Source organism: Myotis daubentonii, chromosome 2 (assembly GCF_963259705.1).
Source record: "Myotis daubentonii chromosome 2, mMyoDau2.1, whole genome shotgun sequence".
Lineage (NCBI taxonomy): Eukaryota > Metazoa > Chordata > Mammalia > Chiroptera > Vespertilionidae > Myotis > Myotis daubentonii.
In genome coordinates, this window is record NC_081841.1 from 15,185,382 (window position 1) to 15,209,789 (window position 24,408).

General features: G+C 35.2%; 1 protein-coding gene across 4 annotated transcripts in view; it reads right to left on the minus strand.

Moving 5' to 3' along the window:
• Positions 1 to 24,408, minus strand: part of PARPBP (PARP1 binding protein) — a 44,225-nt gene that overhangs the window by 19,291 nt on the left and 526 nt on the right. For 2 of the 4 annotated variants that reach the window (XM_059681828.1, XM_059681831.1), the window contains exons 2-7: positions 23,329 to 23,481; positions 22,150 to 22,306; positions 14,071 to 14,304; positions 13,355 to 13,462; positions 7,944 to 8,114; positions 6,737 to 6,891 (exon numbers count right to left, since the gene is read on the minus strand). In XM_059681828.1, the coding sequence (XP_059537811.1) occupies positions 6,737 to 6,891; positions 7,944 to 8,114; positions 13,355 to 13,462; positions 14,071 to 14,304; positions 22,150 to 22,302 (821 nt within the window). In that variant the 5' untranslated portion in view covers positions 22,303 to 22,306; positions 23,329 to 23,481. Of the gene's footprint in view, positions 1 to 6,736; positions 6,892 to 7,943; positions 8,115 to 13,354; positions 13,463 to 14,070; positions 14,305 to 19,265; positions 19,304 to 22,149; positions 22,307 to 23,328; positions 23,482 to 24,408 lie in introns of those variants that run through there. The other 2 variants (XM_059681829.1, XM_059681830.1) reach the window with 2 other exon arrangements.

The following is a 24,408-nucleotide window of genomic DNA, read 5'->3' on the forward strand; positions in this document are numbered from 1 at the left end:
TACCTTTCACTGAATACCTAGAATCCTACATCACTTTAATCTTAAAACCAATTCAGTAAGTATTATTACCCTTAAATCACAGATGAGAAAATGGTTAAGTAGCTTATTCAAGAATACGCACTGTTCTGGGCTAGGAAGGAGGTGGTGGGGAAGGAGACTGACCTGGAACACGTAATATTGCACTATAGTATGAGAAGAGTGATTACATGAAAGAGGAAAGCAAGCTAGTTAATATGGATCTAAAGCAAACCAGAGACTCAACCAACTACGGCCCACAGGTAAGGTTTTATAAAACCTCCTGAATCCAGGTTTCTTTATACTAAGCCTGAACCTGAGTAAATTTGGGTTGCAGTTCCTGCTCTAGGTAACAGACCAAAAACCAATGTGGGAAATGTATAGAGGGAAGGATTTGGGTCCATTACAAGAAAGAAATTACCAGTGTCAACAACAGAAGGGGGCTTTTTTTGAGGTCAGGGGATCTCTGTCCCGGTGGAAAGGCTGCACTGTGCCAGTTGAGAAGGGGGTGTGGTCTGAGTGTGGAGTCAGACTACCTGAGCACAAATCGCAGCTCCCTCACTTTCTATCTTGAGTAAGCTGTTCAATCTCTCCGTGAAGTTTATAGTGCCAGAAAGGAAATTAGGAATTAAAGTTTTCATCCTCACTGCCTCATTGCCAGACTTTATGTTTTAGGAACAAGCCAGGTTCCCTAACAATCATTGGAAATATAATTGTTCACATTTAAATAGATGGTCCAAGTAGAAAAGGGAAGTTAGAAAAAAACTGCACAGACTTAATATGCAATAGTACATTAGACCAGTGTCTCCCAAATTTGCCTGATCATCTAAAGCAGCGGTTCTCAACTTGTGGGTCGCGACCCCTTTGGGGGTCGAACGACACTTTCACAGGGGTTGCCTAAATACATCTTGCATATCAGATATTTACATTACAATTCACAGCAGTAGCAAAATTACAGTTATGAAGTAGCAACGAAAATAATTTTATGGTTGGGGGTCACCACAACATGAGGAACTGTATTAAAGGGTTGCGGCATTAGGAAGGTTGAGAACCACTGATCTAAAGCAAACCAGAGACTGGACCAACTATGGCCAAAAACTTGAACTCAATTGTTTCTTTATACTAAGCCTGAACCTGAATAAATTTGGGTTGCAGTTCCCCCAAACCTCCAAGTACCACCCACTCTCCCCCCACCCAAAAAAAGGAAAAATATTCAGCATTAGTTTAAAAGATTAATTCCAGATCCTGCCCTATTGAATCACACTCTCCAGAGAAGGACTTAAATAGCTGCATTATTGTAAAAGTACCACAGGTGATTCTTATGACTAGACAAGCTTGGGAAACATTTTATGAAAAAATTAGCTCCTTGAGAAAGGAACCGTATTATTTTTTTATCCTCGCCCAAAGATTTTTATTGATTTTACAGTGAGGGGGTGGGGGAGAGAAGGAGAAATATCCATGTGAGAAGGAAACATCGATCCATGCCCTTGACCAGAATCGAACCTGGGACCCTTCAGTCTGCAGGCCAACGCTCTGTCCACTGAGCCAAACTGGCTAGGGCTCTTCGATGCTACTTTTTAACATTTTCTATTTGGTGATGGTGTAAGAAATAAAATATGAAAGATTGCTATTTGTTTAATAACCTTGTGCCCAGAAACACTGATAAACTCTACTAATAATTTTAATCATTTTTCTTCTGATTCTTGGAGTTTTCTACATATATAATCATATCATCAATTAGAGTTTTACTTGTTCCTTTTCAATTGTTTTTATCTCCTTTTTCTTTTTCTTGCCTTACTATAGTGAAATGGGCACCTAATACTATGTAAAAAAAATTATGAGAGCAAGAACTCATTCTAAATCTTAAATATAATGCTAAAATATTTTACCATCAAGTAGGTTTTCACAGAAACCCTTTATCAGGTTAAAACCCTTAGTCTTAATTTATTTTACACTGAAGAGGTAGCCGTGAAGGATGGGTATGTCCTAAGATGCTCCTCACCTTGGGAAGTCCTTTGACTTTGTCGCCTGTCCCGCAGACATTGGTGGCTATAAGAACAGACTCCAAATCACCAAATTCAGCAAATAGTCTCAAAATAAAAGCTGGCTTCCCTTTTTGACTTCCTTTCCGGCTTTCTTCCTTCCTCTAGTTTTTGTCTGCATTTTCATTGAAATTGCCTGCTCATCAATGTATTTGAGAAGCATTTAAAAAAATATGTTATCCAGCATTATTAATTACTGTGAAAGGAAGGGTCAATCAGCCGACCTAGTCTGCCATACAACCGTAATCAGTAGACTCTAGGAATTATTTTAAGTATGCAGGCACTTTCTTTTTCAGCTAATTTTTTCTTAATTTTCAATTAAAAGCACAGACATAACTGGATGAAATATAGCCAAAATGAATACACAACATTATGTGCTTTTTCTGGGAATTAATCTCTAATGGAAACATTTTGGAAAAGATTCAAAAGGGTAATAAAATATGATAGATTGTCTTAGTCAATTATAAGAACAACAACAAAAAAACACCACACCAAAAAAGAAAGCTTTAAATATCAGGTAAAATTCACCTTTGCCTCCCTTTTCTCATTCTTTTCACGAGAACAAATATGCTAAATTTTTAAAATAATATAATTCACTGATTGTATTTTATTTAGAAAAAATATATATATATATAAGACCTGTACTTAAAATAATTGTCAAAGTCAATATTTTGACCCCTGGCAAAATACACCAAGCACCAGTGTCATGCCTAGTCTGTTGCTATGCATTCACTATGCACTAGCCAACCATTAACTCTTCAAATATCTGCTCAACAACACAGAGGCTTATTATTTCAAACACTTACTTCTAAAGCCTAGAAACTCCTGAAGTTTTAACTCAAATGACATCAGGACAGTTGTGTTAGGCACTAGAAATACAAAATGAATAAAACCTTTCTCTTTAAAAGGTCAAAATTGATCATACGATAGGAGATACTAAAGGAATAGAGAAAGTTTGAGTGAGAAGGGCAGAGAACAAGGAAGTATTCAGGAAGGCTTCCCAGAAGACACATTATGACTCTGCTGGATAAACATTAATAGAATTTAGGTGAGAAAGGTAAACTGTGGCTCCTGACTACTAAATGCATCACATCAAAGCCCTGGAGCAGAAAGAGAAAAAAAAATGAAGCTAGTGAAGAAAAACACATTAAACCCCAAGCTTGTATCAAAACATAGTGACTGAAGGAGAACAATAAGCAATAATAAAGACAAATGATTGGTAGGCAATACTTTAATGTAATTGCCAACTCTCTACCATAAAGAGTGATTGATTGGCTTTTCCTCACCATCTTCATGAATTTGGTAACTATTTACTAAAATAAATTATATCTTCAGCCCTGGCCAGGTAGCTTGGTTGGTTGAAGCATCATCCCATACACCACAAGGTTGAGGGTTGGATTCCCAGTCAGGGCACATACCTAGGTTGGAGGGGTTTCATCCAATCAGTGTTTCTCTCACATAGATGTTTCTCTCTTTCTTCCTTCCTCTCTCTCCAAAGTCAATAAATACATATCCTCAGGTGAGATTTTTTAAAAATCTATAACAATCCTATATAATAAAAAGCTAATATGCAAATTAACCGAACGGCGGAATGACCGGTCACTATGACACACACTGACCACCAGGGGGCAGATGCCCAACACAGGAGCTGACCCCTGGTGGTCAGTGTGCTCCCACAGGGGGAGCGCCGCACAGCCAGAAGCCAGGATCATGGCTGGTGAGCACAGCAGCGGTGGTGGGAGCCTCTCCCACCTCCGCGACAGAGCTAAGGGGAGCGGGCCTAAGCCATCAGTCAGACATCCCCCCCAAAGGCTCCCGGACTGCAAGAGGCCGCAGGCCGGGCTGAGGAGACCCCGCCTCCCCTGCCCCGAGTGCACTAATTTCATGCCCCGGGCCTCTAGTTAAATATAATTAAAGGTGCTACATAAAATTTTTCAAAATGGTTCCAAAATATGTTTAAATGAAATTCTGAACTAGAAAATTTGAACCAGATTTAATATTCTATAAATGCATAACATTTAGTCCAATATATATAACTCAGGTGTGTTGAAGATTTGTTGTGTAATAAGCTTGAAATACAGAGTTTTAAACATTTGAACAACTACTTTAAACATTTGAACTATGAAACCTGAAACCTCTTTTTTTTCAGTTGAAAGTACAGTATGCATTTTATGGTGGCACCTACTGGCAAAGGGCAGAAATGCAGCCAAACTATAGCCAAGATGGCCAAATGAAAATCTGGCAGTGGGGAGATAAGAGTGAGAATGGATTCTTGGATTTCTTCCCTGTCAGCCTATTTATTCCCCATCATGCTTTAGACTCAAAGATTATTGTGATTTCTTATCACCACCACCCTATTATAAGACAAGTAGTATAAACTTATCTCAGTTACAAGAATTCAATACATTTTTATCTCTAAGTATTAACATTGAGACACAGAGCGGATATGCAGGCAGGAGTTAAAGTGCATAGAATTTATATACCATACTGAGGTTTCTGGAGTTTTATCCTCATTTGGAATCTTTAAAAGGTTTTAATCATGGAAGTAGCATTTGCTGTTTCAGAAAGATCACTGGCAGCAGTGAGGACACCAGGATAGGGCAACTCAAGATTGGAGGTAGAATGAACAAGTCAGAAATAAGGGGAAAAATCCAGGCAAGAAAGAATGAAAAATCTGAAAACGGGAAGTATAAACAATGTAATTAAGGTAGTAGCTACAGAAAGAACATAAAAATAATGTTAATTAAGAAGCATTGATGGATCTTGGTGACTGAAGGGTTAGAGAAAGGAGAAAAAGGAGTTTAAGACAAGTTTCAGGTTTCTGCTTGGGTGACGGGAGGGAGAGAGGCTTCATCAAGTCAGGAGGAGAAGCAGGTATTCAAGGAAAGATGAAGATTTAATCTGGAACATGTTAAATTTGACTTGCCTTTGAGGTAACAAACCCATATATAAATAAAGATATATTTTTGAATTTCAGGAAAGAGGTTTGAATTTCACTGAAATATAGATTTAGAATGGGGAAAAGAGAGGAAATGATCCAATTTGAGGACTCAAAAGACCAAAGATTGCGATAACTTGAAGGATGAAGGAAGAGAAGTGTGTGTGTGTGTGTGTGTGTGTGTGTGTGTGTGTGTGTGTGTCTGTGTCTGGTGGGAAGGAGTGCTGGGAAGTTGGTGAGTGGGTTGCAAATTCTTATCTTCCAGGATAGGAAGTTAATACATAACATCTAACTGAAAAATCAAAAATAGCTGCATTAAAATGTCATTTAAATTAGTAAATATAAAACACACACACACAAATTGGATGTTTACAAGTCTGTATTATCTGACTTTACCATAATATACATATATTGCTTTGCTTAAAATAAAATATTTTTTAAAATTATCTGCTAACTCAGAAGAAATGATCAGCCACACATTATCTGGGAGATGATATCACAGATATTGACTGCAAGTCATATCAAAAGCCTCTTCCAAATTTACTTCCTTGTAATGGATAGCCATATAAAAAGAGAAAAGGATGCAATTCAGAATAAAATCATAAAAAAAAATTCTCCCCAGAATCTTGAATTGGAAAGAAGTTTCCTGAAATAAGATATAGTGTTAAGGGAATGGTTCCAGAGTCAGACCTGTCTAAGTTCAGATCCCAGTTCGGCTAATTGATAACCATGTAAATTACTTAATCCCAGTGTTTCAGTTTTTCCTCTCTAAATTGGGTACCTATACGGTATCTACCATGGAAAGTTGTAGTAATCAAATGATAATCCCCATAAAGAGCTCAGTACAATGTCTAACACATAATCAATATTCAATAAATACCAGCTATTTTTATTAGTACTATGCAATGGCATAACAACTAAATTGACAGTGAAGTACCACAATTGCTAGCATAAACAATTCATCTCTGCCTCACCCAAATTAATCTAAAAATTACACACCATCCAATACATCTACAAATGAATCTTAAAGATTATAAACATAATCTCTCATTTCCAATATCACAAAAACAGAAATTTCAGATGAATCAAAAACTTATGCCAAAAAAACTAACAGAAAATAGAATAGATAATTCATATCTCTCCATGAATTTTCTTATTCATTCTTGATATGGGATTCCTTTATTGCTAAATTAAAAGTTGAGCCTGGCTGGCGTGGCTCAGTGGTTGAGCATCGATCTATGAACATGGTTGGATTCCAAGTCAGGGCACATGCCCAGGTTGTGAGCTCAATCCTCAGTGGGGGGCGTGCAGGAGGCAGCCAATCAATGATTCTCTCTCAACATTGATGTTTCTATCTCTCCCTCTCCCTTCCTTCTCTGAAATCAATAAAAAAAATTTTTTAAAAAAGAAATTTTGAAAAGAATTATCTATTAGGTTTTTTCCCAGGCCTCAAAAATCTGTTTCTTTCAGATAAAGACAAATGGTAAACACTCTTCTCTAAAAAGAATTAATTTAAACATGTCTTTTGACTTTGGCAAAAATTTTGTAATTATAGAGAAGCAAATTTTAGCGAGAAAGGTCACATGATTATATTTTATTCATCTAGATATTTATTCTTCTTCCTACTGTTTGGTCTGATGATTGACCATTTCAATAGCTCTTATATTTCTACCTCTGATTCTATGAAGTTTTAAAGATAGAGTAATAACACACATTAGTAATTTATAAAAAAAATCATTACCTTGGATTTGCTATTTCTCCAAGAATCTCATCTAATTTGTCAATGAAATTAATAAAACTAGACAATCCTTTCACATGTGTCCTTAAAGGATCAGAAGGTGATGGTGCATATCCTTTCCCTCCAAGCTCCATTGTTCTAATAAATGATGTGGCCACCTACGAAATAAAACGAGTGATTGTTATGTTTAATGATTAATAAGTTAAAACAGCAATTTATTTTATGAAGCTGGGTATATTTACATGATTCTGGCTATACAAGTGAAGCGCTTTTGTGACTCATATACCACACAGTGATTCAGAAGCAAGTAATCAAAGAAACAGGTGCCATGCAGAATTCATGCAAGCAAAGGTTAGGGGACAAATTAAGTATGTTCATAAGAGTATATCATTGATTATAAATAATTGGTTTATGAATATGTTGATATATAGGCTGACTACTGGCTATTGGAATTGTTGCACAGGACAAAGGAGTTTTCAGTGTCCACTATGTTGATAGGGCAATTAATTCAACTCTCCCAAGCTGTAACTTCTGGATATGCAAAATAAAGATTTAGACTAGATAATCACTAAGTCCCATCTAGTTTCATATCCTAGGATTATTTGATCATGCGTAGTTCAAAAGGCCTTGCCTTTACAATGATAAATATACACATATGATGACTAAACATAAAAGCATCCCTGCCCAAACAATATTCTAAAGCACTATTTTCCAGAGTGTTCCCTTAGAAAGACAAATTCTACGAAATTTCAATAATCTGAGTAAAAGTCCCACAGTAAAATAACTTAGAAAACAACAGATTAAATAACAAGGTTAACTGAAAATTTCTTTATGGCAGGACTTCCCAAAGGTTTTTAAATACAAACATGAATTTATGTATATCCAATAAAGACATATACTATTTCCAAACGGTTTGCTCTTGGAAACGTTAATTCAAAAAGCATGTAACAGGGGCATTCTGCCTTTGGCTAGCACTCTAAAGAATACATGTAGAAAAACACCGTCTAGAGAAAATCTCCTTGCCAAATTGGAAAGATATGACAAAAACATAAAAACACTATGGATTTTCAAAAACACCTCACAGTAGGACATAAAGTAACAATTTAAAAGTTATTTTATCACAGTTACAAGAATTCTACATCAAGGTACACGGATCCACTGTTCAAAGAGTCTTTATTTTAAAAATCCTGAAAATGGAACATATCCATACCAGAAAGATAGACATCTGTTTTTCTCGAGCAGCATGTTTCAAATCAGTGAAGGCTTCTCTTCCAAGTCCTCTATCAGGAATATTGAGAATATGAGCCAGAGCCAGGTCATTCTTTGAATTCACTAGCAGATTCAAATATGAGTAGATAATTTTCTTTGCCAGTAACTTCACCTACACAATAAAATAGTATTTTCTTTATTGAAGTTGTTCTACATCCATAAATTTTTTTTATATGTAGTAAAAATACTTACGATCATTCAATGACAATATCTCACTCAGATTTTGGGAAAAAGAATTGCCAAATAAACCGAAATTTTGGGTTGGACAATTAATATGTCTTTGCTCATAAAAACAACTTGCTGCAATGAAAAGCTGTGAGTAAATACCAACTATCATAATTATTGGAAAATGGGTGTTAGAAAATGGTATATAAGATACAGCCCAAAAATCTGCATTTCTGATGAGACCTGATCTCATTCCCCCACATATATTTGCCACTATACAATACCCAATAATGAAGCCTCCTGTAGCCTAGACCGTGGTCGACAAACTGCGGCTCGTGAGCCACATGCGGCTCTTTGGCCCCTTGAGTGTGGCTCTTCCTAAGCCTTAGGAATACCCTAATTAAGTTAATAACAATGTACCTACCTATATAGTTTAAGTTTAAAAAATTTGGTTCTCAAAAGAAATTTCAATCGTACTGTTGATATGTGGCTCTGTTGACTAATGAGTTTGCCGACCACTCGTAGGGCATGGATCAACTGGCACTATTTGGTTCTATGTCCTTTTCAGGGCTAGATTATAAGGGCTAAAATTATATGGTTAAACTTTTGGAGAATTATTAAGATACTGATTTGGACAATACCAAATAAGTATTAAAATGAAAAGATTCAACCAAATGCTAAGCAAATAATAACAAATAGTTGATGTCGATGTAAACTGGCCAAAACAAAGCTATAGAGTCTAGTACATTCAAGCACAAGATGCATAATATTTGAGAGCACTTGATATGGGCATCATTTCTTTCATATTTCTTCACAGTCAAATGATACAACAAGGCATAAAGAGAGTTAAAGAGGTAGCAATAAAAAATTACAAATTGTTAGGCAGTCTCTTAGATTATTATTACGGATGTCTCAGGTTCATATGCATCTTAAAAGTACTGTTAAAAATAGCACCCTTTGAATTATTTAAATTTCATGTGAAAAACAATTCTTGAAACATGGGAGGCAGTCAGAGTCAATTTTTTAAAAACCTCATCAGACAGGATAAGATTACTTTAAATATGGACTTAAAATATAATTTAAGCAAAACTGACTTTTAAAAAATAAGGCTATTAACTCTATAAAACTTTTTTCTTAAATATTAAAGATACAGCACATTTATTACCTTTGAAGAGACATTCCCTAATTTCCCAAGATAAAGTAACCAGCCATTCACATATTCCCTTACCACCCTGTTATAATTCTGCATATCAGTCAATTATATAATTCTCTGCAAGATCTTAATACTTTCTGACACTTTATTTTCTTAATATTTCTACTACTTTATGAGGTCCATGAGAGCAAATGATGTATCCTTAAGGTACAAAATAATGATTGGCATTATATTAGGAAATCAATGCATTTTTGTTAATAGGTTCTTAGTAAGTTTTTGTTCAATGATGAAAGAAAAATTATTACATGTATTTGGCCCTTTTAGATAATTCAAAATTGAAACTATGGATACAAACTTCTGTGGAATCAAATAAGTGTTCATATGTTTTTATTTCATTGCCTTAAAAAGAAAAGTTCTTTGTAAGTACAATTAAATTAAGATCATTTTTAAGATCTGTCATAAAGTTTTATAAACTAAGGCATAACAGTTTTCTGCTTATATTTCAAAGGACCTTTTTACTTTCATAGAAAATCACAATACTTCATGTGAATCTATAATACAAAAATTTCTATTTTAACTTCACAGTGCAACAGTGTGTCTAAAATATATATCTTCTTTATCCCTTTGACATTGGAAAGAGGAACACAATTTGGCAAAAATCAAGGCAGAGAAAACAGTGATATTCACATTGTAGTCAGAAACTTTTTTACTTTTCCCGTATTTAATTTTGGAAAACTACCATTTAGTTTCACTGTGTTTCTACTGTGCCAAAATAATGAGGATTTACCAGTATGTATATATCTAGTCCTCACTGGGTACAAATCCAGGTCTTAAATTGGCACATCTACAGCTTGTTCTTTAAGTCTAGCAAATTTTGTCCTTCTGATGCTAGGCAAACATCAGGAGAAAACATCTTGGCGTCCTCACAGTTAGAGTGTTTCTTTTAACTCACAGATGTAATTAGGAATCTGTCCCTATCATTATGGTCAGATAACATGGCAGTTATGGTTTCCCTACTCTTGTATTTGCAAGTGGGTTTGAAAGAGGCTCTCTGAAAAAGCACTCCACATAAATACAGTTATGATGTCCAGGAGCAAGGGCCTAAATTGAAAAAATCCACAAGATTGAAGCTTTTACCAAGACACTGAAAATAAAGATAAACTGATTCTACCCATACCACAACGTATTTTTGCAATGTTTGTTTAGAAGTTGAACAATTTTAAGCTTTCAGAAAATTCCAAGTTCCTTTTCCCATCCCTTAATTATTACTGAAGTGCAGATATTCAATCTCAATTTGAAGTCAGTTTTTCTAAATTAAGAAGATTAACATTTATACAAGTATTTTTTACTTTCTTTGCCAACATATCAATCACATTTAATGACACACACAAAATGTGGACTTAAGCTAATATACTGGTAAAAATTTTTAATTGATTACTTTTTGGGGGGCCTTTATTGTATTTTTCCCTCATTACTTCATAATTTCTAAAGCAATAGTTTAGTACCTTAAGGAAAATAAAATGAAGTAAAATAAAAGAATGAAACAAAACATTGTTTCTCAAATTCATTCCATTCATCTATTCGAGGACTCTTGTGTGGTATTAGTAAGCATATTTGGTGATAAAAATAAATCTTTGCAAGACTGCAGCCCAAAAAGTTACTTTGGAATTTTAAAAGAAATATGTTGCCTTCCAAAAATACTTTGTAAAAAGAAAAATTAGAAGTCTGCAAGGAACAGAAAAATGGCTTAGAGGATGGCTGCTACTTTAATAGTCTTCATAAAATCTAATCCATCAGCTAACTAGTAGATAAAATTCTCCTGGAAAATATAAGCCAAGGAGACAAAAAATATAAAGTAGAGGATTAATACAGGGTAACTATCATTGCTTTTTAAATGAGGAAACTATATGCTTATAACAAAGATCCATTGGTTTCTATAAACTAAGAGCCTTTTTCATTATATCTGTAAGCCAAAACTCCTAGCTTAGGTCATTTTACATGTACAAATTAGTTCATTCCTTTTAATTAGAAGGCACAATAACAATTATTGTTTCCGCCCTATAGAACTTCTAAGATAGAGCAAAAAGAACACGTCTATAACGATTTACCCTCTTGATGTATGAATGTACTCCATAAGTACCCCTGAGAAAAAAAACAGGTAATTTAGTAAGTGTTTTGTCATGATTTAGGACAGGCGACAAAAACAAGCAGGATGTAAGTGAAACATTAATGTCAAGCAAGAGAAAATAGTTATAAATCAATAAAAGGAATCACAACTCTTAGCAGAAAACATTCAAAGATGGACTTGGGATATTTTCTTGTACCAAAAAGGGTAAGTGCTCAAGAGTTTAAAAGAGCATGTAAAAAAATACAGAAGGCAGCTTGAAGGGGAGCTCTCTACTTTTGCATCAAAGATTAATGACTCTAATTAATTTTAACTCCAAATAAATAAAACTCCGTGAGTCCTCAGAATATATACACAAATAAAAAAGGAGGAAGATACATAGAAAAAATATCTAATTTGCCTCCTATACTACCTATAACTATTACGCCAACTCTTAATCTGGTAATTAAAGAGAAAGAATTAAGTAGTGACTCTGCCATTTTTAGGGAACTGAACTTCAACCCAGTTGATAAGATAAAGTTCTTTATTGAGAAATGGCAGCTAATTAATGTAAAGACATGCTAGAGTAAAAAACTCACAACTCTATAAACTCTAAAGAAATAATTGACTTAGACAAGACTGGACAATTCAAGACAACTGGAGTCTGCGTCTCCTGATATGATACAAAATGAAATATTCAGTGTCAATCATAAAGTATTTGTTAAGAAATGTTAAGCCTCAATCTAAGAAAGCTTTTAGGTTAACTTCCAGTTTATTGGAAATAGAGAAACAAGTAAAATAATACCAGTAGGAGTTAATCAGATAAATAAGAAGTTAAAAAAAAAAAAAAAAGACTGGGGGAATTCTTCTAGGTTAAGAGTCTAAAGAAACATAAAACCCACTTAGGGGACAAATAGAGAAATGAGAATAGAGAAGATAGCATATTATATCAGGGAATACTTAAGTTTTCTTACATCTGATAATAATATTGTGGTTATCCCCTTATTTTCAGGAAATAATATGCTGAAGACACTTAAGTATTAAGTATCATGATATCAGCAACTTACCTTTCATATAGTTAAGTTGGGCCAAGGTAACAGGTTTAATTATATTAAACCAAACCTGCACTACTTTCCTGTGATGCGTTTGCATAACAAACCCTGCTATCAGAACTCATGATGCATCAGTTATTCTACTGCAAACGGTGCAGAACAGATTTTCCCAAGAAGCAACAATACTGTTTCTGAACAAAACAGTAATGTGAAGTTTACCAAATAGTCAGCTCTCAGTGGCCACAGGTTCCACATCTGTAGCTTCAACCAACCACAGATGGAAAATAGTTGAAATTTTTAAAAGGTTATATTGTTGTTGACTATGAGGCCTATGATGACTGTATCTGCACTGAATGTATACGGATTTTTTTCTTGTCTTTCTTCCCTAAACACACAGTATAACTATTTACATAGCATTTATATTGTATTGGAGATTAAAAGTAATCTGGAAATGACTTAAAGTATATAGGAGGATGTGTGTGGGTTATTTGCAAATACTACATAAATTATTTAATATAAGAGACTTAAGCATCCGTGGATTTTGGTGTCCAAGGGGAGTCCTGGAACCAATCCCGCACAGTAACCAAGAGACACCATATAAAGATTCAAAGAAATCTGGCAATCTGGATCTTCAACCATTTTTCTGATACTTAGAGTGATACCTATTTTTGTACAGTGCCTGTTACGTTGGCCCAAAACCATGAAATAACTGATTGATATGCTCTCTCTCACCAGTCTTCAATGTATTCCTCTTTGCAAACAGTATTATGTAAACAAAATAAAACTTTAAAAAAAATAGTGACTGTATGTATAATCAAATTCATAGTGATTTGAAGGGGATCATATCCTGCTTTAATTTACTCACAATTTATCAGTACCTTTTCATTATCCTGGTTGTGTTTACTCATTGGTGATGTCAGTACAGAAAGACCAGTTTCATCATCTACTGTGGACTGTCTGCTACACAGAAAATCCCGTAGTTGACTCTGTAGGAAATACAGGACATTACTAGTAAAATGATATGCCGACTATAAAAAAAATTTCACACCTAGGACTACCCAGTGTCACTGATGTTCTAGTATACAGCATTTTACCTAACCTTTGTTGGCAGTCAACAATATGTAGACATGGAATTACACTTCCGAACAAAAGGCTTCCATTACTTTCCAGTTTAGAGTTAAAAGATGACCTTGGAAATTTAATCTTAGTATTTTATTTTTTATGGAAAAAAATTAAAAAGAAATAAAAGTCTTGTTTCTCTCTTTCCCTTTCTTTCTCTCTCTCAAATCAATCAATCAATCAAAAGAAATCATGTATTTGGACTGATTTCTTCATTAAAATTTTTCTTCTGTAATAAGAAGCTATTCTTACATTTAAACCAAATAATAATAACCCAAGTTCAACAAAGTTTACCACCAAAACCTTTCTTCCAAGTAATGACTAGCTAGCTTTCAGGTAGCAAAAGTCTCCATTTTTAACATGATCCAAAAAGCAAAAGCATTATCAAGTTACTATAAATGCTAATACCAGAATTAAAAATAAACCTAGTCAAATTTTAATTTGATTAGTCTAGAATTGCTTAAAAAATACTTACGGGAGATATGTTGGCATTATTTTCACCATTAGAAGGCAAAGCACTACATTTTTTATAAACATCGATCAGATCTAACATATTACTATTTTTTAAGAAATTATCGTAAGTCCTCCTAATGTCCTCATAATGGTCAATCACTTCCATATTTTCAACTGGTAAGTTCAATTTCTCCTGTAGTAAGCGTTTCCAGGTCAATAAAACATCGCTGAGAGAAACTGTAAATTCTCCACTGTGCTGAAAAAGATAATGTCAAAAATAAAAAGATAAAGTCGGTTGAATTTTGTATTAAATTCTTGTGAAATTAAAGAGAACATCCAAGTTGACTTATGAAATCATTTTAAAACCAGATATTAAAAAAAGATTTTTATGATTTTATAAAATATGAACAACTATGGGAAGTTATCACATGACAAAACTGGCAAATATAAAGACATTGTCTATTACCTGAACTTCACTAAATTTGTACTCAAAGTGGGGCAACAGGAGGGCAGTGAACTGTAGCTAAGTACTATTGATTAGGGAAACATTCGATTCTGTTAATATTTGTTCCTATTCATTCTTTTAGCTAATATATTTTTAATCTCTTATTTAAAAACTATCAATGTCATAGTGAATTCCCACATACCACATATACCACACACTATTCCAAGAGTTAATCTTAAAATATGATCAGAAAAATTAAATTTTTAAAAACTATGTTTCATTTCATTATTCTTGTAGAGAAAACAAAACACCAGTGCTAAAACTTTGGGTCAAAGGAGGATTTTTATTCTTCCCTATTCAGGGACACACTAAACTATAGGCAAATGAGTCAGGTTTCTTTCTCTACGCTGACAGATGTTACTTATTAAGCAAAATTGTTCAAAATTGGGCATATTGAAGGGTGGTTGTTTTTTTTTTTTCTAATTGATTGCATTCTGCTCCCACTTTATACCCCCAGTATTAATAACGGTGTCCTCCACAAAATGCCAACTCCAATTCAGTAAAAAAATTCTAACTGCTCCTCTTCAATGCTTCATGAATAAGAAATATTTATTAGCATCCCTATGTGGTTTTGTGAAATATATCAATGTTGCTGTCTTCTACAGTTAAGCTCCATTAATATATTAGTAGTTTCTGCTAACAACTAGATCTTTCCATTAATTGCACGTTAAGATGGGTGGATATTTAAATAGAACTATAATTTATTGGAACTAAACTGTAACATCATATTTAGCCAATGAAGAATAACAGAAAGAAATCAAATAGAATCATATGATGTAGTACTATGTCTAAATATCTGACTCTTTCAAATATCTATCTTTATATGCTTTATAAAGATCAGTCACATTTTCCAATTACTATTTAAATTTAAGACAAAGTGTAGAACCTGCCTTAAAAAAATTAACTGTCTACTCATCCATATGAAAGCAATTAAGAAAATCATCTTTATTGTCCTTAGAGTAGGGACCTGTTATATCATAGTTATGAAAATTAATTATACTTCATGAAATTAGTTCCATGAACAAACAAAAAGATCAACTCTCAAACCAAAGATCCATAATCCAAACATTGAATCAAAAATTGTATACTTTACTCACCAACCCTACAAAGGTTATATATTATTAAATCTCCAAATGGTATTTAAGTTAAATAAATCCACTTATTTAGTTTAAAACTAAATTGTTTTATCTTAAAAATTCTTAAAACTATTTTGGCATAACGTCCTTCATGGTAAAAATAAATTAAGTTTTTGCTTAATGTAAATATATAATTTATTCTCATTCTGTTGACTGTAACAAAAGGAGAACTATGCAAACTCTTGATCTCCTGAGAAAAGACTCTGACTAGATTAAGTGTTTATACTGAGATTGTAAAAACACTTTAAATCCAAATAAAATTGCACTCCAGCTATCAGTTTTCAGGATCAGGTGCCCACCATGACAGCATATTCTATTTTTCAAACGAGTAACAACTGATTGAGAGAGAGTCTGTGGTCAAATCAGAAAATGTTTTGCTAGGAAAACATGCCAACTGGCTACTATTTGAAGGAAGTTCAAAATGTTCAATGCTTTGATGGACAACCGAAGGATTATATTTCACAAGAATAAAATGAGAAAAAGCAAGAGTTACACTTTTTCAGAGCACTTGTACTTTGTATATTTTATCAAAGTTATTTATTATTCAAAATTTTAAATAAATTTCACATTTTTAACTAGCTGGAATTCTTATTATCTAAAGAGTAAAGATAGCAGGTCTACTTAACACATTGCGTACCGCTTAGAAATCTCTAAGACATACGCCAGGGACTGCACATTTTTGGGCAAACTGCATGTTATTTAAATCATCATAATGCACTTTAGGTGTTGTTTTTCAATAATTATAACATTTTTATTTACAAAAACAATTAAACAATTAAAGTTCCTAATACTTTTTTAACGTATGGTACCGCATAAAACATTTTCCTCTATGAAGAGGGACCAAACAAAATTTACGTAAGTATCTAGATTCGCTCCTTTTTCCATGGGCGTGAAAAACAAGAACACTCGTGAGCGGTCCTTAACAGATGGCGCGTGAAACACGAGAAAACTCCTGAGAGGTACGAAATGTGTTAAGAGCATTAATGGTGCCCAGCCGGCATGGTGGCTCAGTGGTTGAGCACTGACCTATCAAAGAGGAGGTCATGGTTTGATTCTCGGTCAGGGCACGTATGCAGGTTGCGGACTTGATCCCCTGTGGGGGGCACACAGTAGGCAGCCGATCAATGATTCTCTCTCATCATTTATGTTTCTATCTCTTCCTCCCACTCCTCTCCTTGCTGTGTGAACTTGGGTAAGATACCGAAATCCCTCTGAGTCAATTTCCTTGGTTATAAAATGAGATTGTACGGATTAAATAACACCTTGTAAATAGTAGGTAATCAAAAATGGCAGTTGCCCTTCTCTTTTTATCAAGTAAAATAACAGTCAGTTTGTTTGCTGGTGGAGGAGTGGTAGATAATTATAATTCAACTAGAGGCCCAGTGCACAAAATTCGTGCACTTGGGGGCGGGGGAGGTGTCCCTCAGCCCAGCCTGCGCCCTCTTGCAGTCCAGAAGCCCTCGGGGAGTGGGCCTAAGCCAGCAGTAGGACATCCTTAACACTGCTGCAGAGGCAGGAGAGCTCCCACCACTGCCACTGAGCTCACCAGCTGTGAGCCTGGCTTCTGGCTGAGCAGCGCTCCCCCTGTGGGAGCACACTGACCACCAGGGGGCAGCTCCTGCGTTGAGTGTCTGCCTCTTAGTAGTCAGTGCATATCATATCAACTGGTCAACCACTCGACTATCTGGCCCCTGGTGGTCACTGCATGTCATAGCAACTGGTCGACCACTGGACTATCTGTCCCCTGGTGGTCAGTGCAGGTCATAGAGAGCAGTTGAGCGGCCTTAGCATATCATTAGCATATTACTATGCTATTGATTGGTTGAACGGACAACCGGATGACTGGACACTTATTATATAGGATTTTAAATTGTTTCTTCTTGTTATGTCTCTGTTAGGTCATTTTCAAATCTGTCAGTCAACCACAGGTGCTGTGGTGGCTTTCCACGAGGTTATAAGTTTATATCTTTGTCTGTTTCATTCAATAGAACATTTGTAATGTTCTTAAGGCTTTTTAAGGTGAAAAACAGCCTTTATAATGTAATTGCATGACAGAGTCAAACTATGAGGCCAATTCCAAAGACAGTAAAGGCTAAAATATTATTTGCAACCTAATGAAGTCATATATATTTGTCACATAATGAAGTCAATAGTGAGTGAATCTAAAACAGGTAAATCATTAGCAGTATAAAACTACTAGAGAGGTATTACATGATTTTAGCTAAAAAAATCTTGCTCCTCTAAAAACATGTCAAAAATCTAACACTCAAAGATTATTTTAATATACCTTTTCTTTTTCCCCACTAAAGCCGTTAAGAAAACAAACATACCAATAGACAGACTAACAATTCTGCTAGGTATTCAAAAGTTTTACGGCAGTCAAATTCAGTTATAAGGATTATACTTTAGGGACTCAAACTTCAGAGAATTAAAAACCATAAGTAGACCACAAACACTGGGTGCAAAATAGTTGAAGGATATATACAACCAACTCCACCCTGTTATTACTGTATGCTACTTATGAATGCACCTGCAGGGATATGTGTGTGTTGTTTCATTCTAGGTGCCTTGGAAGCCTGAGCACAGTGAGGAATGCCTAAGCTAAGACTGTACATAGAGAGTTAAAGTAAAACAGAAATGCAACCACCATCTCCACACATATGCATACCTACACAAATTGTGAAAAACTCAGTTGCAATTCACCACTCACCCTTTTCCCACCCAGAGTCTGAACTTTCACAGGTAATAAAGTGAATTAGCAAGTAGGAAAAAATCCCGAATGAATGCTACACAGACAAGTCCTGAAGAAACACTGACTTGGATTGTATATTTTAATATGTCAAAATTTTTACAGTGAGAACTAAATTTTTTCAGGCTGCATTTTATTTAACTTGTTGATATATCTATTTCTCAATTATTTATACACAAACAAACAAACAATAGGAGATGATTTGAACATGCTCTGTATGCTCTGTTTGATTCCAGAACAACAGTTCTCAATCACTAAATAGCAGCTCCTAATAATTGTCTCAATTTCTCTCTCTCCTCATTTCCCAGTGTATGGTCACCAAGGTTTAACCGTCAGCTAGCCCATTCCATGTATACAATATCCTCAGAATCTATTATCCACCTTAAAACAACTTCTTCAGATTATAAAAGAAGCACAATGCAAATCAAAACAACAATGAGATAACATCTCATACCTGTCAGAATGACTATCATCAACAAACGACAAGTGCTGGCGAGGATGCGGAGAAAAAGGAACCCTCATGCACTGCTGGTGAGAATGCAGACTGGTGCAGCCATTGTGGAAAACTGTGGAGTTTCCTCAAAATATTAAAAATGGAATTCCCATTTGACCCAGTAATCCCACTTCTAGGAATATATCCCAAGAAATCAGAAACACCAATCAGAGAGGACATATGCACCCCTATGTTCATAGCAGCACAATTTATAATAGTTAAGATTTGGAAACAGCCTAAGTGCCCATCAGCAGATGAGTGGATTAAAAAACTGTGGTACATCTACACAATGGAATACTATGCTGCTGTTTGAAAAAAAAAAAAGAACTCTTACCATTCGCAACAGCATGGATGGACATGAAGAGCATTACGCTAAGCGAAATAAGCCAGTTGGAGAAAGATAAATATCATATGATCTCACTCATTTGTGGAATATAATCAATAACATAAACTGATGAACAAAAATAGATCCAGAGATAGAGAAGCATCGAACACACTGCCAAACTTCAGAGGGAAGGTGCGGTGTGAGGGGGTAAGAGATCAACCAAAGGACTTGTATGCATGCATATGAGCATAACCAATGGACACAGACACTAGGGCAGTGAGGGCATGAGCTGGGGGGTGAGGGTGGCCGAGGAGAAATCAATCGGGGGGGAAAAGGAGTCATATGTAATACTTTAAACAATAAAGAATTTTTTAAAAAGGACTTTTTTTTTAAATGCTCAAGCAAGACTTAATATGGACTGCAATGGGAAGCAAAGAGACGCTACGATGACACTTAGGCATCTAGTTTCAGCGACTGAGTGAGCAATAATACAAACATTGAGACTAAGAATTTGAATATTAAGGTAAGCTGAGGGAGCAAACAATGTGGTTTCTTTTTAAAAACTGATGTGGAGACAGTAATGGGACATCAAGGTAAAATGTCCAATGAGTACTTGACCATACCAAAGCAAGACTTAGTAGAGAGGTCTAGCATAAGAATACTGCTGAAACAACTAAAGTTGGTAAAATCAAGCACATTGGAAGATAGCACCAAAGTATAAAACAAAGAGTATCTAAAATACATGCAGAATTCTTTCAAAGAGTAAGAAAGTGATCAAAGCAACGCAACAGCAAAATAAGCAAAGGATATAAACACATTTAAGGAAAGGACATCTAAATGGTTAAATATGCCCTAACCGGATTGGCTCAATGGATAGAGCATCGGCCTGCAGACTCAAGGGTCCCAGGTTCGATTCTGGTCAAGGGCATGTACCTTGGTTGCAGGCACATACCCAGTAGGGAGTGTGCAGGAGGCAGCTGATTGATGTTTCTAACTCTCTATCCCTCTCCCTTCCTCTCTGTAAAAAAATCAATAAAATATATTTTTAAAAATAAAATAAAATAAATGGTTAAATAAGGATTTGGAAGGAAGGAAGGAAGGAAGGAAGGAAGGAAGGAAGGAAGGAAGGAAGGAAGGAAAGGAGGGAGGAAGGGAGGGAGGAAGGGAGGGAGGAAGGGAGGGAGGAAGGGAGGGAGGGAGGAAGGAGAAAGGAATGAATCTGTGAAAGAGAGGAATAGAGGGAAGAAATTAACATTTATTTAAACAGCTGCAATCGGCCTCCCTATGGTTCCTTGAACATGCCAAGCATATTCCCACCTCAGGGCCCTTGCATCTGCTGTTCCCTTTGCCTGGTAGTACCTTCCCGCCTAAATTCCCATGACTAACTCCTCCTTTCACTCATTCAAATCTTGGCTCAAATGGCAACTTCTAAATGAGGCCTCTTTGACCACCCTATTTCAGATTGCAAGAACTCCTCTACCCCAAACTCTATACACCCTTTACTTGGAACTCTGTTTTGTTCTTCTCTGTGGCACTTAATATGACTTAAAGCACTAAATATCTTATTTATTAGAATGTTATCTCTCCTGACTAGACAATTATTTCCATAAGAGCAGGGATTTCCTTCAATATTATATTCCTAATGCTCAGAATAATGTCTAGCACATAGTAAAAACTCAGTATTTGTTGAAAGAATATCTACAAAAGATAGAATTTTGTCAAAAATATCTTATGTTCAAAATTTATCTTAAAGTACATTGCTTTAAACATGTAAAACTGCCAACTATTCATGCAGAGGAAAGACCACCTCTTATTTTAAGATTATACAATTTCTAATTTTTAGGTGTTAAAATAGTCTTCCTTTTTCAAAATGATAGCTCTATTAATTATTTTTCCTTAATAGCCTTATTTGTCAACATGGGAAATGTTCAAATCTGTCAATGTCTAATTCTTTTGGAAAGTTTACTGATATATGAAATCTAAAATTCTGGGAACTACTGACATACAGGATTAAAATAATTCACCAGAACGTAATTCAACCATCTAGCCCAACAGACCCATGGAAATCAACTTCATCCTTCAAAAATCTTCTTCTCTAGTCAAGACAGTCTCCTTACCATCTTCATGATTTTGATTCCCTGTGGATGCTTCTTCTGAGCTTTCCCCTTACTTCATCCCTTTTTAAAACCTTCCCATCCAAAGATTTCCACTGCTTTAAGTATATTATCTAAAATTCTTTACCACTTCATCTCTCATCTGAGCACCTCTAGCCCTCTAGGTAGAGCCCATGTTAAACAGTAGTTTGGCCCAAGCCAACTATGTAATAATCACTTCAGGGAGATTTTTAAAAAAGACAATTTTCAGGGTCTCGGTGCAGATTCAGAGAATAGAATTTCAAGACTGGGGCACAGTATTCAATATATTTCAAAAGTCCTCCCAAATGATTCTGATCCATAGCCTGGTCTAGGAACAATTAATCTATACTATGAAATCTTAAATTATTCATAAAATACTTTGGTTATATTTAAATAAACATTATCTATGTGTACTTTCCAGATCTTTTTAGGGAAGGAAGTCTTATAAAATTAAAGTAATTTTAATCATAATAATCATAACAGTTGCAGGTTTAACTTAAAACTTCAAATTAAACATCAAATGTGTATGTCCTATGTTGAATTATACATATGAAGGCCTTAATTTTGAAACAAATAACTTAAAATCCAATAGTAATTTCTGACATAGGTATGCAGAGCCATTTGTGAAAAAAGTATATTGATATTATCATAGGAGGTCATCTATTGCAAAGAAATTAACGTAATGAAGTTTATTCAAATAGCAGCAACTAAAATTCACTGTTAAAAAAAAAAAGTGAACCTAAATATAGCCTACTAACCTGTTTGTTGTTCTCTGCCATGGATAGCTGCAATGCCAAGATCATGGAGTCTGCGCCACATACAGTAGTTCTCTCAGAGTCACAAAGCGTGTGCCAATTCCTCCTGAACTCTTTAATCATATCCAAGACAGACTTCTGATGAAGCACAGCCATCCTCCTAAAGTAGGACAGAAGGCAATATTAAAATGCTTTATTTTCATTGGAAATTAATATTGAACATGTATAAGGCAAGCAAGAGTTAGAGAAAAATAAGTAATGAACAAGAGGTCATCTCATGTTTACAAAGATTGCTTTTCATGAAATTTAGGAGAACAGAATAAAAACAATTTCTCCCCAATCATATTTTCCTCTCCTTTCGCTTTCTTAAGCCAAATCGTTTGAAATAACAAAATACAACCTTCGATCTGAAAATTCATACAAAATAGGTACACCAATTCTGCAAACTTATAATTATAGACACATAGCTAATTAAAACTGTGTTTAAAATTTTTTGTTTTACGATAGATGGTAATATCTGTGGTAGACTGGGGAGGGAGGCAGCCAATTTCTTCCCATCATTGTATTATCCCAAAAGAGATTGTCTATTTTTCCATCCCTTTGAATCTTGGTTGGCCTTGTGACTTGATTTAACCAACAGGATGTAGCAAGAATGGCACTGTGGGAGTTCCAAGCCTAGACCTCGAAAGGCCAGTGCAGAAAAAGAGTTAATACAGCAGGCCTGATTACTATCCTTTGAAAGTCCTGCTTACAAGGCTGGCCCTTGACTGACATCGGGGAACTTAGATTTCAGGAGGGTTTCTAGTAAGAGTGGCTCACTGTGCTTAAGCTGTTTGTACAACAATATAGTTATGCTGAACACATAGGTTCCTTCTGAGTTTGGATTTTGGAACAAAACCTCAGATGTTTACTATGTATCTTGGGTTTCTATGATCAAGAAAATGGGCATATGCCATTTACAAAATAATAACTTAAAGACACAATCAGTGACACAACTTAAATGAACAGGTATAAGACTGAAAATATCTACTTAAATACAGTTCCTAGTGAATAGCTAAGAATTATATTTCTCTTAAAAATATCACCCTCATCTCTTATAATAAATAAAAAAGAAAGTGAAGAAGTAATGCTTCTGTAATGATCAGTGTGCCTGAAAGAAATCTTTATTAGTAAATGACTTACTAGTGTTATTTAAAGGCCAGTGCAGAAAGAGTTCAGATTGCTAGAATGAAGATGAATCTAGAATTACACTGTTCTGAATCCTGGCTTCACCACTTGCTAGCTGTGAGATCTTTACCAAGTTATGTCACCTCTCCCAGCCTCAGCTTCGTTGCACTGAAAAATGAAAATAATAACAGTTACTATCTCATAGAGTTTTGTAAAAAGTAAATGATAAATATAACTGAAACTTTTAGATCAGTGCCTGGCACATATAAGAGCCAACAATCTTATCTAGGGGTCAGCACACTTTTTGGAAAGGGCCAAATAGCATATATTTGAGGAATGCAAGCCATACAGTCTCTGTCACAACTACTCAACCTGACCTTGCCATGAGAAAATAGCCACCAACAACCCATGAACAAATGAGCTTCATCAAAACTTAATAAAAACTGAAATTTGAATTTCATATAATTTTCACACATCCCAAAATATCATTCTTCTAATGATCCACCCCCCCCCACCCCCCAACCATTTAAACATGCAAAATCCATTCTTAGCTTGGGAACTGGATGCACTAAAACAGGCAGTGCCATGGGTTTGCCAACCCTGATCTAGTCTCAACTCTCCCAGTAGCTAGCTGGCTGTGTGAGCCTAGGCAGCTTTTAACCTGACTGCCTAGGTAGAGGTTTCATCAAAAAGAAAACAGGAATAATATTTTCCAGCCAGTTATGAGGAGTCAGTGAGACAACGAATATGCAAGCCCTCTGAATGTCAGTCTGCACTACACAAAACCAGCAGTAAAAGGTGGCCGAGATCATAAACACTTGTTTTAAAAAAAAAAAAAAACTGGATTCCAAGCCGCACTGAAGCAAACAAACATTGTGAGACAGGAAACTGTCACTGGGGAGGCAGTGTGAGATGATTAAAAGAACTCCACTTTTGCGTCAGAGAGATCAGGGTCCACATGCAGGCTCTCCCATTTATTAGCTGTATGCCCTTCGGTATTTAAAATATCTGATGAGCATATTTCTTCATCTGTAAAGCGGGGAGGATATCTCCTATCCCATAAGATTATGAGCCGTTAGAGAGACAAGTAAATAA